Genomic DNA, 18,160 nt, shown 5'->3' with positions numbered 1-18,160 from the left:
CAGCTGCTCTTCATAAGACTTTAAGCCCTTTCCCAGGGCTGCTACACTTCCTTGGACATGGTCCAGTACGATTCTGTTCGTTTCTGCATTTGCAGGGCAGAAGGGAAAAAGATAGACATTGAAGACAGTGTGGAAGCTTTAAAAAACCAGAAGTGTTACAGATAAACGTACATTTTAAGACTGGCGAAATTTTGCTAGCTGATTACTTTTATCATTGTCTTTGTGATGTTATAGCACAGTGAAGGTGTTAAAATACACTGAATGGTTGCATCATGCTCTTCCACCTTGTAAGACATTGCCTTACTGAATCTCCACATGTTCACGCCTAGTTTGCTTTGTCAAAAGAATGCAGACCTGAACTATTTACTGCCAGTGTCCACCTTCTTCACCTTAAAGCTTACACCAACAGCAGGCTTGCGGTGATTACTGCTCTGAAAGATGAACTCCTTTAAGCCTCTTCTTGGATTTTACACACCGAAACCCCCAATAGCTCTTTCTCCAGCCTTGTCATTGCCAGTCAAAGGCTATAGGTGGCCTCATCCCCACCATGTAGTTTGGGTGGGAAGCTGTGTTTGTAGGGCTAATCTTCTTAGTGAAGGGTGGCCTACTGGAAGACATCTGTGATGTTGCATTTGCTATTGCTGTGATTTTTCCTTGTTTCTGAATGGTTTTGACACCTGGCATTAACAAGGTGAGTACAAGTGTACTGAGAGAGATCTCTTACTAATCGATGTGAAAAGAAGGTCACACACTCGAGTGGTTTTCAAAAGAAACAAAAGCAGCTTAGCTGTATTGACAGAATGCTCAATTTGGTTGAAACATCCCTAAAAATGTTGGTGAAAGAAGCCAGTTTTGTGAAATACAAAAGGCTGTGTGAGGTTCACTTCATCTCTCAGAGAAGAAAGGTTTGAGAAGCAGAATCACAGTGGAGCACTGCCCTGCATCCTTGCGGGTGTAAATGAAGTAATAGATTTTGTAGCCCAATGTTCTGGAGTGTGCACATTCATTTACAGGTGTGAGGGGAGAACATAAGGTAATTAAAATATCTTTTATTAAGTTATTTTCTGCAGAAAATTATGGAGGAAAGAGTAAACCTCACTTAATCTGTCTCTTGGAAGACTGAGGAATTAATCTCAAGAGAGGTCTTTGATACCACATTTATTAAGATGTAGCTGTCTTAAGGTATTGAGCTGTCTTAAGTGGGAACTCAGCAAGTTGTGTGAGCATGGAAACACTGAGATGCTTGTTTTCCAAATCACTGTTTGGAAAGATGATCAGCTACTGCTTTTATTTATAAACTTTCTAAATGTAGTTGTTTTTGTTGTTGTTGTTTTTTTCTGAACACCCTGCTAACTACTCCTTAACATAGATCCTTAAATGTCAAGGTATTTTTTAAATTCGAACCGGATATTAAAACCATGGTTTTTTGCAGTTGAAATTGAAACCAGCTTCACTGTTTGCTATGGAAACAAGTTTTTAAACAAATCTGCTCATGTGTATGCTGTTGTGCCAATCCATGAATTTATGTAACTTGCAGATTTTTTCATGCCTTTTTCCAACCAGCTTGTAGAAAGATAGGTAGTACAGAACCTATTATAGTCTGTATTAAGCTAGTAACCCGTATCTGTATCAGAGGTATGTGCCAGTTGTCTCACTGGATTAAAGAAAGGATAGGGCAACTAACACAGAAAGGTATTCAACCTAATTAAAGATAGGAGATTTCCCCAAATATGTGTTCTCCGTCATTTGCACATGACAATGTTGTGTTTTATAATCCCAACATTACTGAGAGTTAAGAGGAGCTCAGGTGCTTTTAGGAAAAGCTCTGCATCATGCTATTTTTCATACTCATTTGTCAGTTTAAGTGTATATTATTAAACAACAATTTTTAAATTAAGTTTCATGAGTCATGAAATGCCATATAGCTATTTTTTCCACAGTACCCCAACTATGTTCCTTACAACTTCCTTACAACTTCCAACAAGAAGTTCCTTACAGCTTCTGGAGGACAATTATCTGGGGCTGAGCATCTCTGACCTGCTCAAAGAGTCTTCTGGAACAGCTGTGATGTTGCCTGAGGGATCATGTACTATTACTTAAGCTGAGACCAAAATCCTCAATATGTCTCGCCTTCCCTAAACTGTGCAGGTTGTTCTAAAGGAATTACTGGAGCACTTCAATTGTAAAATAGTTGCTAGAAGGTAGCAGAAAATATAAAAAATATTGTAAAAGTTGAAACAAATTTTTTGAGCTGTATTGTCTGTTTTTAAAAAACTAATTTTTCTGTGTGTTTGTTGATGCAGGCCACTGAAACATTGTTCCGAATGGCGGTAGCGAGAGGAGCTATCACACCTTTAAGACATGGAGAAGTAAGGCTAAGTATATCTATTTTTTTGTTTCTCATTTATGTGTGATATAATGCTTTATTAATATAGTGTTTTATAAATACCTGGAAATCATACTGTCTTCAGGTAAGTGAAGAGAGCTGGACTATATATAACTTGCATACCTACATTCCAGTATTCTTTTAAAGGAGAGCAAGAACTTAAATGCTGCCCGTTAAGAAATGAAGTATTTTTCAAAGATTGCTCCATGCTTCTCTTTGCTTCAGTCATTACTTAGCCATATGATAGAAGTGGCACAAGAGAGTCTTTCAGCTGCTTTGCCAAGTGCTGGACTCCAGTTTTTCACTGAATTTTCTCTATTAAAGATGGTCAAATCTAGAGAAAATCGCAGGAGGTCAATATTTATTACTGGATAGCTATGGAGAGGTTACTTCATCTTTTTGTTCTTTTTGAGAAACAGTAACTTCATGTAGTATACGAAGTATTAATGCATCAATTATTCCAGAGAAGATAAATGTATTTGAATATTATGTTGCTCATACATGCTTCTATTTGTGGTGAACATTTTTTTTCCCTTCTTTGTACAGTTTTATATCTGGTCAACATGGTTTTGAACGTTGATGATTAAATCTCTCCAATACGAGTTGGTGCCATTTATACTTAGGTTGAATTTAATTTTAAAAATAAAATACTACAGTCAGTCATGATGCTGGAAATGAGGAATGATCTGGGCATTGCCACAGCTGAGTGCTACAGTGTGTGGGGTTTTTCAGTGTTAGAAACATTAGCGTCTTTTCATGGTAATATTATTTTGATCAAATTCCTCATAAGTTTGTGAAAAGCTCCTATCAGAGACACAGTGCTCAGTCTGGAGTCTTGACCTACACTGACCCTGGAGTCCCAGCTGTGCTGTAAAATGTTCCTTATGCTGATGAGGTTGCCTTAATCTCTTTTATGTGACAAAATAGTGTATATCTGAGACAGTGTCTGAAGATATATCTGAGATATCATGTCCTGCCATTGTCTGTAGTTTTAGCTTTTCTGAATATATGGGTCCTCTCTGAATTTTGTGTATTGCTGTTTTCTACAGAGGAATGTAATGCCATTTCCAGAAGTGTTAGTTACCTAATATGTGCATCCTTTCCAAATTCCCTGGTTAGGTTTTTTTTTCCCAATGAGGGGTATTTAATTTTCTCTGTTTTAATGACCAGGTTGCCCAAAAGGTTTATGTAGTTACCCAGTCAGTGCTGTGAATTATAGAAAAAGAAAATTATTGGTTTTCTTAAAGAGTAACTAATTGTACTTTTGTACTGTTTGCAATCCAAAATACTGGGACAACTGCAGATGTAATGATGTCTACTGTGAATAATAGTAGTAATTTCTGAATCTGATACATCTTCTGTTGAGCCAGTTTAGTTCACTGATAAGGTAGAAAAAAAATTAATTTTTCCTTCAGATATTCTTTCTGATTTTTTTATCCGTTAAACCACCTCAAAGGCTAGAGAGAAGCAGAGTAGAAGCAGTAACATAAGTGGTGAGAAGATGTAACCATGGTTAGCAAGAAAGGAAGTGTGAAAAAGTCAACTTCATGTTGGTGTATGGTGTCCTGTGATACTTTTTCTGAGTTATTCCTGGAGCCTCGGTGGAAATGCAGATAATTTATAGATAAAACATGTAATAATGGTTCAGAATTGGCTTTTTGTGTATGAAGGCAGTGGGAGAAACAAGAAAATACCTTTTTTTCTCTCTTGTATTTTTATTGGACTTTATGCAGCAGAAAATATTTTCTCTCAAGGGAGATATTTTCATTAAATTCCATTGTGTAATTATAATTCACTTAGTCTGAAAATGAGAAATTATTTTATTCAAATGAAGCTAATTTTTCCAGAAGAAACATATAATTATCAAGTCATACTAAAATTTTTTTTGCTCTTCCAAGAAATTGCTGGATGTTTGCACACATAAGTAGAAAGGGAGCCAGAAAAAAAGTTGAATATGAACTAAAGTTGACTGTATTCTGTTTGAGAAGTGAGAATTTGGCAGTGAAACTCAAAAAACTTTTTAAAACTTTTAAAATGGAAATTTCAAAATATGGAGGCAGCAATCCAAATGTGCAAAAGTGCTGTTCAACTTTCACATAAGCACTTAAAAATGTAACACCATTCAAAATTTGAGAGAGGGTAAAACTGTTCACTGCTAGAAGGCAAGTCATACCTGTTTGTTTTAAATTAATAAAAAAATGGCATTATTCTTTCCATACCACTGAACAGATCATTGTGCAAACATTTCTTCTACAGGCAACACAGGATGTGTGAAAAACTGTCCCTTACGATCCATTTGTCATCACCAGGTGGATTTATAAGTTATAATATTAAATGTCCACTGGCAATCCCTTTTATTTCTCCTTTCTACATTTCCTCATTCATTTGGCCTTATCAGGTCCTTATGCATATAGAATTTTTATGTTTTTCATTTAATTTCCTTGAAGAAATTGAAAAATGAGGATGTATAGATTTGGTCTTTCTACTTTTGCATGTGGTTTATAAAATCACAGTTAAAGAGTTTGTATAATTATGCTGCCAAAACTAATTATAAAAATTGGGTGCATAGTGCCAAAAATTATTTAACTGCAGAATGTTCATCATAGAGATCCCTGAGGAATCTTTTCAGCAGTTCTCTTGCTCCTGGGTGGGTTTAAGTGTAGTAGCATCCTTGGGAGGGAATCAAACCCCAAAGTAATTCATTCTCAGGATTCAATATGTTGTTGTCTATGTTAATTAGTTATTCCTGTCAGCTATTTTGTTGTGGGGGTGGTGCATGAGGCAGAGCCGTATTCGTTTCTGTTTCCACTTCCAGCTGGTGCCTAAATGATCCAAAAATTGTGGGAGCAGATGTGATCACACCAAATCCCATGGCTGTGCTTCTCTCTGGGAATCTTAATAGGCATTTCATTAATGACACAAGGCAGAGAGACAGTGGTTGGCACAGCTGAGAGCTGTGCATTTGGGGAGCCTGGACCTGGCACCACCTAGAGAGCCCCTCCAGCTCTTTCTTCTGCTTCTGATCTTCATGCAAGAGGCTCAGATCTGCTGCTCTCCGTTCCTCTCAGTGTCCAGTCTCTGGCTTGCTCTCTCTGTGGTGCTGGCTGATAGGGCAGCAGTGATGGGATTGAGGGAACAAGAGCAGCAACGGCCTGCCTGCTGAAATGAGTGACAAGAGGAACACAAGGAGGCTCCTGCTTCAGAGGTGACTTTTTGTGCTTTCCAGTTCTGCACTCCTGAAGCCTCTACTGCAGTGTGCTGAGTCCCCAAGGAAGAGCTGTCAGGAGGAGTAAGAGTTGGCAGCAATGGGCTGTGAGGAGCTGCTGAGATAGAATACATTTGGCACAAGCTGTACAGAGAGAGAGAGAGAACTTCCAGAATTTTACTGGAAGTGACCAATTTTATTCATGTTGTGCCAATGATATACCAGAACCAGTGTGTCACATGGGATGTGGATGTCCTGTGGTGATGCTGAACAGGAAGGAGAGATCTGGTTAGGACAATGAGCTCACAGGTCATTGATGGTCTCAGGCTCTGTAGATGACGGAAATGGATCCACACAGAGAAGGAGCAGGGGGATAAACTGAGAGGGTGGAAGCCTTAAATGGAAAAAATGCATGAAATACATAGCCATCAGTTCTAAGGTAGAGTTATGATTCCCAGAGAGCCACAACTGATACTAGCCATGCATGACCTTTGTGGCTGTTAGCATAAAAATGTAAGCTTTTCTAGCCTAAAATGGCTTACTGTCTTGCAGTGTAATACATGCAACTGTGTGCATTGCTATGACAGTACATACCCATGCTTGAAAGTGGACTTTGTTGGAAGAAGACAAGTTTTTGTTTAAAGCAATTTTTAAGAGATTTCACCATTCTTTGTGTTTTCTGTAAATTCAGTAATGTGAATTGCGAAGTTTTATGAATTTAGCCCAGATATCTGTGAAACATAATTTCTATGGATTTGTGTTCATAGTTAATACCAGGGATGTGTTTGTGATACCACACTTAGCTAAACGTTGAACAGGGGGATCAGTAAGATCTTTAAAATGTGATTTCTTTAGTATTTGTACAAGTGGATACATAACAGTGGGGAGAGCAAAATGAAACACTCCTTCATGCAGCACTGTCTTTTGTTCCACAGGCATACTGAAAGAACCTTGGACAGGAGGGTACATAGTCAAAGTGGCATTACTGCCAGCCCAGGCTTTCCTTGCTCTCTTTCTTCCCAGTCCACTGAACCATAGCAGAGTGCAGTGTAGACTCCTGGGAACTCACTTGTGGAATTATGGTCATATAGACATGAACCTTTTGTATTACTAACAGAAACTGTGATTGCTTTTTTCATGAGGAGGAACTTCTTAATTTTGCCAAAGTAGTGATTCAAAAGAGATATTATGACACTTGTCATCATATTTAGTTGTGTAATGTGAAGGTGACATGGAACTAAGTATTCATTAAATGATAAACTCCTCCATATAAAGGATTGTTAGTCTCTTGAATCTTATCCTCTGTGTTTTTCCTGTCCTGGTTAAGGGTTGTTGGCACACAGAAAACATGTGTGTTTTTTAATGTAATATGTTGCAAAACAGTGTAAATTTAATTTAACCAAATCGTATTTCTGAATGTTCTGTAAGAGCCAAAGTGCCAGTTAGTTTCAGTATTAATTTCTCATATAAAATTACCTCCTTGTATTTTAAAGGTATTTGCAAAACTGAAAGAAAGGGTTTGGTTGCAGGCAGGTGTGAGTGCCTGTCCATCTAAAGTGAGGTCCCTTCTCTCTGTCCTAAGAAAATAATCTTTAATTTTTAGCTTTTTCAAAAAAATGTGTTTAAAAAAATTAAAATTAAAAAGGTATCTTATAAGAGTGTTCTGAACCATCAATTAACAGCTCAAATTACTGGCATACATAGTTATAGCTTTCTCATTAGTGAAATCTATTTTGGAAGTAGCATGGAGCCTGTCTTTTATAACTTCTTGTAAAGAAGAAGCTATGGATAAAATGTATCCACAAGAATAGAACTGTTTTATAGTCCTTTGGCTTAAGGTTTTGGTTTGGGGCGCATGTGTCAGAAGTATTTTAAAATAGTACTGGGATCTGGAAAATTCTTCTGGCAGGTCACAATGGGTAACAGTTCAAAGGTAATTTAATTGCCAAAGACTGGCATACCTTATCTATGTTATCTGGAAGTAAGTCAAAAGTAAATAATTCTTCTGATTAAATGCAGTGAAAACTAAAGCTTGATTGCAGAGAGAGAGAGAGAGGGGTTGAGAATGCCATTGAACCCTGGGGAGGGAAACCAGCAGATTGCCTTTGAGGTGTTCTAGTGTACAGTGTTCCAGTGCTGTTTTTGCCATGTGTTCAGTTGTGTGAAGGTGTTATTTGTTTAGCTTGCCCTGGGTTATCCATTTTAAGTGGTCTATGGGTTTTTAATTAATTTTTAGTCATTAAGAGGAAGGAAAATTTGTTTTAATACCATAATTGAATATGAGGAACTATTCTGCTCTTTTAAAATGCCATTTGCCTAGAGATAATCTGTTACTTACTAAAAATCATCTCAAGCGTTGGCACAGTATTGACCTGCCCTAAATAACTTTAAAAGGTTGTGATGGAGCTAGTCTGTTAGGGAATGTGAAAAAATAATGCACTGTAGGAATCATGACTGGTGTAAATTTAAGGTAGAAATATCTGTAAATAAGAGAGTGGTTATGTTTCAGGGGTTTTATTTCAGAATATGAAGAGGTACCACTGAAGAAAGGTAACACACAGGTTTGGAAACTCAGAGAACTTGAATTTCAAAACAGAAGTGAAGTAATATCTAGGTAACTCATGCTTTGTAGTTTTCTTTTAAGTGTATGGAAAATATAGTCTGTCTATTTTTCATGGAGTGGAACAACAGAATGTAGTACTTTAAGCATTTAGCATATCATGCTGGGCATTATTATCATTGTAATTTTCTTCAGTTCAAGCTCATGGTATGTATTTGTCTTAGAATAGCCTTAACTTCCCTTAATGAAGTGAAACACAAGGCTAAAAAGTAAATTAAATTATGCCCTGAGGTATTCACCAAGTGTGTTTCACCAAGAAAGTATTGGCAGGGAGTAAAGTAAGGAGGGAATTACCTATTTTAAAGAATTCTCTTTTTTTGCCTTCTTTAGTACTTAGCCTATGTATTTCAGATTTCTTACTCTTTTGCATCAGCAAAGCAGCTAGTGCATGGTAAAAGTAGACAACAAAAAATTATGGCAACAAAGCTAAATGTAAGGAAATGTATTTAGCTCCCAATCTAGTTTTTTTTTCCCGTTTTCTATGTCAGGGCCTTGGAATGAGGCTGTCATTTTGCTTTATACTTAAAATCTGCCCCCAAAATTGCCCCCTGCAACTCCATTGTTCTCCATTGTTCAAGACAAAAAGATCATGTGTAGGGAGATTTTTATACTCCTGTACATGAGGAAAGGCAGAGAAGGTGCTACTGGAGCTTGTGCTTGAATAATGCTTCTTTCTCACTTTGGTGGTATCGATACTGTTGTATGTTAATTCATTCATCGAGTTGAAGAAACAGGCAACTTAACCTGATAAAGCTAAGAATTTGTTCACATTCCTTAAGTAACACTCAGCATTTAAGAATTTCTTACATTTAAGAATGCTTAGTGTTACTAAAGGATACATGTAACTAATCCTTAGGTTTTGTGCAAGTTGTTGGAAGAATTTGCCAGGGTCTGAGTGCGCACCGTTTTCACTAACACTTTGCAGTGTAAATATATATGCATGTCAACTAAATCACTGCTGTATGTACAGTCACAGAATATAGAATGGTTTGGGTTGGAAGGGACCTTGAGGAACGTCTAATTCCATCTCCCCCCCATCATGGGCGGGATCGCCTTCCACTGACCAGGTTGCTCAAAGCCACATCCAGCCTGGCCTTGAGCAGTTCCAGGTATGGGGCATCCACATCTTCTCTGGGCAGCCTGTGCCAGTCCCTCACCACCCTCACAGTAAAGAATTTCATTCTAACATCTTATCCAAATCTTCTCTCAGTTTGAAGCCATTCCCCCTTGTCCTATCACTACAGTGCCTGGTGAAGAAACCCCTCTTGGCTTTGCCCCCTTCAGATGTGGGATGGTTGCTGTGAGGTCTCCATGCAACCTTTGCTTCTCCAGGATGAGCAGTCACTTCAAAGGATGGCTGTCTTAATTTTAGTGTAAATGGTATTCACGTTCAATGATTTTCAGCTAATTAAATGTAACATTCCTTTTGTAAAACAGTGTTCTTATTCAAGTTGTTTTATACTTCTTGTCCATGTGTTAGACTTATTAAAGTATTGTTGAAACAAGAAATAACAGTCATATTTGGTAACTTTTAATTGTCTGGTATGCTAACTGATTGCATAAATCAAAATGCGGTTAGAAATGTCATTTTTTGGGTTTCTGAAAAAAAGATGAATGTGCCTATAGTCAGTGAGAAAGCTTTTTCCATTGCATCCCACCTAGACAATACTGTTGTGATTCTGCGTGCTACTCTATGTTTAAAGACCTAAATTTTCAAACATTTTTCTGTAGGTATAAAACTAGAATATTCCTACTTTTATTAGTAATCTACTTGATTAATATTACATAAAAGTTAAAATTTACATACATTTTTCTTAAGCGGTAGAAAAATCAAATTACAATACCTAGGGTAAGCAGTTCCTGCTTATAAAGGCTAAGGGTTTTATTGTTCTTCTTAAAATGTGAAGATATGGGAAAATACTGTTGATAGGGAGGTTTGCTACTAGGATTGGGAACTGATATCAAAACTAGGGTGTAGTATTTCTGGTGTGACATTATTTGGTGGCAGGGAGAAGAGACTCTGGAGCATTTCCATCATGTGACAGGTTGTGATCCTTACTGGATGAGCACAGCTGGCTTTTTTGGATGCTGTAATACTGGTACTGTACTCCAGTGATCTGAAATGATTTCAGACTTAAAAATCTTACGTGTTCTTCCTTCTTTTAAAAAACTTCTATGTGTTTGCTCTGTGAGACCATCCCTGTACCTAAATAACAGCATGAGAACAGGAGAACAGGCTAGCCTGAGATATCTAAATATCTTTATGATTGTTAAGGAAGTTATTGTTATGGGCAAGATCAAATGCTGTTGCTCACTGCTCAGGAGTGGGTACTCAAGAATCAGGAATAGTGGATGTTAATGGGAATTAACATTGCTAAAGTTCTGTAGGAATAGTCTGCACTGTTTCATTGTAATAACCTATTGTAATATTTTTGCAATATTTAATCACTTAGGAAGGATTATATTGTCTTTCTTGACTGATATATCAGTGCAAGGTGATTGTGATGGGTGAAAATCTGGTCTGCCAGCAGCAGGAATGATAGGGTGCATGAACTGCTGGAACAGTTCTCCCACTCTGAACCATGAAACCAATCTGTTCCTGGCAGCTACAATTTTATGAAAACTAATTCTTTCATGGAATCAGGTAAAAAATATATGGTTCTGATTAGCAAAGAGTCTGTAGAGTTTCTTGGTCATGGAGAACATTCCTCTGACCATGTGCATGTGTTCAGATGTGTGTGACTACACATATTATTTATGTAACATATTTATCTTCCTGTATTAAAAATGATGGGCAGTTCTGTTTTTTAAATAGACTGTTTTTTAAATATTTGTATTATATTTGTATAAAATTTTAATTATTAAATATATGCTGATTATGGTAGAGTGAATATTCAGTGTTATTGTTCTTAAGTTTCAGAAACTCAAGCTTTTAAACCCAACAACCCTCAAAATAATATTTAGTAGAACGATGTAGCAAAAACTCAAATATGAACCTTTTTTGAAGTACCACTGTTTTCTGTAGGAAATGTGTATTATACAAGTGACTGCTTGGATAAAATAATGACCTTTCATTTATAAGTATCCTGCAGAGCTGCAAAAAGTAAACTGGTATCTGCAGTCTGCCTAATGGGCTGCTCACCACATCACTGCATGCAATTAAGCATAAGTGATTTTTCTGCTCAAGACAGCCTCAAGACTGATTTAGCAATGAAACTTAATTACTTCTAGCCCTTAGAGAAAATGGCTCAACAAGGTTGAGGTTGTTGGCAGGGCAGTGTGGGAAAGCTATTGCTGCAACTCCCTTCCCCACTTCTGATTTTCTGTTTGCAGTACTTAAAGCACAGTTAACCTTCAGTTAAGCGAATATTCCCACAAAACTGGTGCATTTTTATTTCTCTCTTTGTTGCAAGGCTAAATAAAAAGATAATGAAACACTGCAGTGTTTTAAAAGCAAGCATTCTGATAAAATCTCACTGCTTCAGACTATGGGTGAAGTTATTTTCTGCTAATGGAAATGAAAACTTAAACATTAGTTCTCAAATGCTTAAGTGTTAGTTAACCATTCTGGCCAGAGAAATCTTAAGCTAAAAGATAAAGGTAAATGCATTTGTGCTTCTTGACAATTCTCAATATGTTATAGGTAAATTGTTCTTTTATTTTGTACTTAGGTTACAGGAAAAAATGCTGAAGGAAATGAACATTACCAAAATAATGAATCATATTAATAAACTACTTTATACTCAAAATTGCTTCATTTGAGTTTTTAGGATTGTGTTATTTTTCAAGGAAACAGGAACTTTAATTCTGTTACTCCAAGGAATACAAGGAATACATCTGGAATAACAATTCAGAGGGACATATGGCATCAATTGGCTTATATTTTCCTATATGGGGGCTCTGATTGAAGTAAGAGGGAAAAGTGCTTATTAATTATGTGGGATTAAAAATGCTTTGGATTTATGTGCCATATTAAAAAACTGTGAGTATGGAAAAGATGTGGAAGCAGAGCAAAGAAAATTTATTTTTCTGTTAGTTGGCTGTGGCAATAACTTGCTTTATTTCTGTAGTATATTTTTCACCTTAACAGCTTTGACTCCTTTACTCTTATCTCTTCATGTAGAGAAATTTCTCATTCACCTCTAAGATTGTCATTTACAAAAATATGCAGTATTGCAATTGTAATTTGTTTGATAAATTTCCTCCTTGGTAATTCTCCAGGTCTTTTTGCTGTTAACAGCTATGAACATATTTATCAATGGAAATATTCATGGTAACAAAACAAACACATGCCAAAATATTTGCAAGAGTGTGCAGCATGAGACACTAATTCCCAAGGGCATGTTTAGCACATGCTCTAGTGCTTTACTCAGTGGGACATGAATTTAAGATTGTGTATAGGTCCCCTTGATTTTAATAGTATTAAACCAAACAAGTGACTTAACCTTTTTGCTAGGCAGGAAATAATAATTTAAGCATGTACTTGAAGGGTTCTTTTTTTAAATTTTACTTTTTTATCTTTGGTCAGAGCATTGAAAGAGTCATTGGAATCATCCCTGTTTTGGCCTTACATTTAGAATCTCTGGAATAGTTACCAACCTTGGCTTATATTTATTATATTGTGTTATATATATATACACCATTTTTTAAAATTTGATAATCTCAGGCTAACATTTTCTGAGGTAATGAGCATGGTGCTTCCCATCTGCACTATGCAATGACAGTTTTCCTCCTTTCATGAAGGAGGAGCGAGGTGTTTCACAAAATCCATCATGTGACAAAGAAATGAGAGATGGACCAGAGACCTGAATTACAGTTGCACCAGCAATGTCTATCAGGAGCTACATGAACTCTGTAAGGGACACTTGCCTTGGACAGTTAACTACCTGAATAAACTTGGGAAGAGGTTGGGAAAAAATTGAGTATTAACATCTCCTTGAGAGGCTTGGGATAGGTAAGTGACTGCCTGGGAGTCCAACAAGTACACGCTTTTGCTTTCTTCACTATATAGGCAAAATGCCACTCCTTATTTTGCAATAGGTCATGCAGTAGATGTACTTAATTCCTATCAAAAACTAATTAATGGGGTTACCTGCAGTGAAAGATGGTCTTAATAACCCACATGGTCTCCTGCAGTTTTAGGTGCTGGTGGAGATGGGTGCAGTGGCTTAGCAGCCTCTGTTCTTTTCAACCATCCGGGGATATAAGGTGATGCTCAGGCTGCCCTGAAAGCTTCATGCTAAAAATTTAGGACTAATAATATTGTTGGGATATAGGATAAATCATACTCTTTGTCTACCTCTTGAATTTTACGAAATCTTGTAAGCTAAGTTTCACTCCTAATTAGAAGAAAATCTTTTATTGGGTTAACAGTAACAGCCTTGCTGCCTCCTTTTGTTCATTGCTGAAGTGTTTATAGCAAAGGGAGAGATGCATTGTATTCTTTACAGAGCTCCTTTCTGGCAGGTGCTTTGACTCCTTTTCATGTTGGATTTTAAATCTGTTACTTGTTTGTAAGTACAATTTACTTCACTGAATTTGCACTGATCTGTCATTTTGCAGTCTGTGCAGGATGGAACCGAACAAAGGCAGATGTGGAAATATTTCTTTTCAGTAAATTATTTTGTACACAATGTACTCCTCTCTGTGGTGTACAGTACAGCTCATTGGACTTCACGTAAATTTAGGACAAAAATGTAGACAAATAAATTTCCCTGTGTCATCTGCGTGTCCTTGAACTCAGTTTCACTTTGAAATGACTGTATGAAGAGACCATGAGTGGGTACAATTTTCCAGTCATAAGGAAAGTGCTTGGAATTCCTGACATTTGGAAGTGTTCACATATGTTTGATAAAATGTGAGGTTTTGTTTTTTTTTTTTTTTTTTTTTTTAAAAAAACCTTTTAAGTTGCTGGAACTCAGAACTTTTGTGTAATCAGGTCTGACCCTGGAACTGTTTATCAGACTTAAAGAAAGTGCCCTTCACTTCATTTGAATGCCAGTGGTGATGTTTAAAGGAAAGATTGACTAATATCTCTTTCTATGTTCTTGGCCAGCAAAGATCCTTAAGTTCATTCTCTTGTTTCATCTTGAATAACAGAGAGCCATTTAAAAGTAACAGCTGGTGACCAGTGTGGTCTGGTAGGAGGCGGTGGCTATCAAGAAGTAATTCCTGTGTGAGATGTCTTATTTTCCAAAGTATGTTCTTCCAGCAGTGAACTGTACTTCTGAAACTGGCTTAAATGAGTATTATTTTGTACTCCCAATATAAATTATTTCAGTTCCAGTGTATGCAGTTTCTACAAAGAGCATTTGGCATCGAGATGCACAAAATATTTTTATTTTTTTAATGTGTCAATATGGGAAATACTGTTCTAGGTAGTGGAACTTTGTGTACAAAGGATAAAAATAAAGATATTTGATTCTATTGACTAATAAATATTTTGATGTATATTAAAACACCAGTACATGATTTTAAAGCTATTAAAGTGCTGCTCAGTAACGCACATGGTGACAAATAGCCGGCTATGAAAAGGTTCCTGCCTTGGTCCCTTATCTCAATGCATTTTTATGCCAAAAAAATTTCAGTTTGCGGTTATATTACTAATTCTGGAGTGAAAAGTGACACCTGTTTAGCATTTCAAATGCTGTACTTATGTCTGAAGCAGACACAATAGTTTGTGCAGTTGGAAGTTATCTCTGCATCTTCACCCTTCCCCCTTTTTGTTTTCTGTGGTATTTAACAATTGATTTTTTGAAGGTGCTATCAAGACTAAGTCTTTTTTAATAGTAAGTAGAAAGAGCCTTTCTAGAGCAGATTTTCGGCTTCATCCCCAGAGTGAGAGCTGTGGCAGAAAAATGTGGTTAGAGGGTATCAGTGTTGCTGGAGTGGTGCTGGGAGAACTGGGCCAGCCTGTTGAAGGGGGACTCTTTGGACTGGTGTCACCATCTGATCAGAAGACTGTGGGAAAGGTTGTCTGTGAGTTACAACATAATTTCTGTGCTGCCTGCTATTAAGATGTCTTCAGTCCCACAGCGCTGAATGTGAAAGGTTCCCTAAGAAGGGATTTTAGGAGAGCTAAACTTAGACAAAGCTGCTTTTATTGCTGAAATACCTCATTCAGTCATTTTCCCAGTATAGATGAGAGTTCAGATTTGTCTCCATTAATTCCCTCAGGGTATCTTAAAGAATTTTATGCAAGATCTCTAAAAAAGAAAGAATAGTGTTTTTGTTTCTGATGTTCTTATCTGGCATTATATTAAACATTTGAAAATATACGCATTAAACATTTGAGGATATAGTAATGAACCAGAATTGCTTCAATTTTTCTTTGACCCATTCCTGTATTGTAGGCAGATTATAGTATCAAAATACTGTAGTAAATCACTTAATAATTAAATTCTTTGTTGGTATCTCAGGAGTTTGAAATTCCTTTGGGTTTTCCCACCACCACCTTTGAAGATAAGGACTGATTTGTCATGTGTTACATGATTCTAAAGTAGTTTTTGCTCAGGCGACCTAGCAAGCAGATAAAAATGGTGCTGTGCTTGGAGGAGAGAAAATACTTTAAAAGTTTTTTTTAATTTAACCATTTTTTCTTTAATGTCTATAGATTTAGCAGAGTTATACCCTTACAGAATATACAAGCATGTATATCCAGTTGTGTAAGGCTGTCTTATTATAAATCAAAACTTTTTAGGTGTGAACATTTGTTTTTTAGTTGGAAGCAAAAACTCTTTGCTTAAGATTCAGTACTTATTATAGGTAAGACTTGAGAAAGCTCCTAATTTAAATATCAAAGCTTTCCAATGGAAGACACATTTTCAAGAGAACCAGAAGATAACAGAATTTAATTCTCAAATATTTCTTTTTTATTTTTGAGTTGTTGATTTTTTCTATTTAATTTTCTGTCTTGGATTTGTTTCTCCTCAAAAGCATGGGGACCTCAGGTCAGATTTATAAAGGCTTCTTACATTAAATCTGCTAGTATTAAGCCTTCATTCGGTTTTAATGTGATGTGTATGTGTTGTGAATTGAACTTTTTGTTTTAAGAAGCTGAATAGTAATAAGGGTCTGTGATTTTCCTCCCAAACAATATTTTTATGTGTGCTTCTCCCTTGGTGATGAGCATAGTATTGGTCAGTGTTTGAAGAAGCATTTCATTGCCTCAGTAGTGAAGTAGGTGTTCTAGGAATAGTATGAAACACTGCCAGAAGTTCTGGATGCAATCTGAGAATTGCTTTGATGTTGCAATATTTGTACAGGGGTACCAAGCTTAGGACCCCTAACAAGGCTCTGTTTCATTTCTTGATTTTGCAGTTTAAAGTAAAGCTCTTGAACACAAACCCCCTAATATATTTTCTGTTGTTGGTTTTTGGTTGGTTGTTGGTTATTTTTTTTTTTTTTTGGTGGTTTTTTTTTTGACAAAAGGTGGCTTGTAATTAGGGTTGAAAAGGACTCTTAATGGTGTACTAATTTATTCCTCTTCCTTGTCCTGACAGGTTTAATTATTCCTAAGTATCAGTGAATAGACTGATGACTAGCCCAAAATTGACCAGTTCCATTGATGATTGGGCAGTGATAAAATTCTTCCTTCTATTTTGTTTCTTTTTTTTTTTTGTGAGTTGTACTAATGACTTATTCTTCCTCGGGTAACTGGTGTTTTACTTAATTGTAGATAAGCCAATAAGACACATACTTCTAATGAGTGTTTTTATAATTCCCCAATCATCATCCTGGCTGCAGTTTAGAGGGTTTAAATCAGCTTTACTGGCTGCAATATTTTCTCATAAAGTTAGATTATAACTTTCTTTCTTACACATTTTTAAAAATGGAAGTAAAATTCCCTCCCTCGTGTAATATTTTTTCTTTCCTGGGTTCCTGGCATTTTTTCTAAACTTAAAATAACTCAACATGCTGAACTTTTCCATATTGTCTCCATCAATGTCTCCACTGTTATTTCCTTTTTCCCCTTTGCTTCAGGAAACACATTTTTCATGTCACTCACTGGCAAGGGAGTAGCTGATTTATACATAGACCAAACTGCCTACCAAAATGATCCTCTTTTATAATTTCCACAAAATTTGGAAATTTTTCTCCTTTTCTGCCTACCTGTCAACCTTTTTTTATATAGCATCATATTCGTGTTTTGTATATTATAAGAGCTATACTGTTGTTATCCCACTACTGAGTGATTCGTCTCATCTGATAGATAACTTCTGGTTGTGTGCTGCTTGGCTTGGTTAATTCTCAAGGAATGAGCAAAGATGCAGATTGTCAGTTTCACTTTTTCCAATCGATGAATAGCATAATTCTGCAAAAACATAATTCCTCAACAGCATTTGATTTATGGCAAGTGAGGAGGTAGGGCACAGAAAAGTGAGGGAGGCATAGTCCTAGCTAAAAAAAATGCCAGTAAACCTACTTCTGTGTGAGTAGATAGAGGAAGAAAACTTACATAATGGGAGACCAAAACAGATTACTATGTGAATCAGAATAGTTGATGTATTTTACTGAGTCTTCATGAACTAGTCTCATGATCAACAGACTTTTGTCCAAGCGCTGTTATCCTTGTACCAGAAGCAACTGAATTACACAAGACCAAAACAGCATCAGTGAGTGCAGCAAATGCAGTAAGCTGTGCAGGAGGAAAGCCTTGCATGTGTTCTGAACTCACCTGGTGCTCCAGACTCCCACTTGAAACAGTCTGCCCCTTGAAAGCTTTGCTATTACTACAGCTGAAATGGAAAATTAGTGTTTGTTCTGAAAATAGCACTTTGCTCAAAGAAGTGATGCTCTGATATTCAGAAAAAAAAGCCAGAAACTTGATAGAGCGCATGGGTGCACACCAAGAATGATGGGTGATTGAAGACACAAACTCTTGAACTGAAATAATAAGCATGTTATATTCCCCTTGGCTGACATCTCAAATGTCAAATCTTTGTAATGG

General features: G+C 36.6%; 1 protein-coding gene across 1 annotated transcript in view; it reads left to right on the top strand.

Annotated features, from left to right (window-relative positions):
- Positions 1-18,160, top strand: part of TMEM135 (transmembrane protein 135) — a 159,362-nt gene that overhangs the window by 66,009 nt on the left and 75,193 nt on the right. Inside the window, exon 5 of the mRNA XM_084227073.1 lies at positions 2,304-2,369. Coding sequence (XP_084083199.1) covers positions 2,304-2,369 — 66 coding nt within the window. The remainder of the gene's footprint in view (positions 1-2,303; positions 2,370-18,160) is intronic.

This window comes from Fringilla coelebs (genome assembly GCF_963513975.1).
Source record: "Fringilla coelebs genome assembly, chromosome: 2".
NCBI lineage: Eukaryota > Metazoa > Chordata > Aves > Passeriformes > Fringillidae > Fringilla > Fringilla coelebs.
This window is presented reverse-complemented; position numbering and strand designations above follow the sequence as displayed.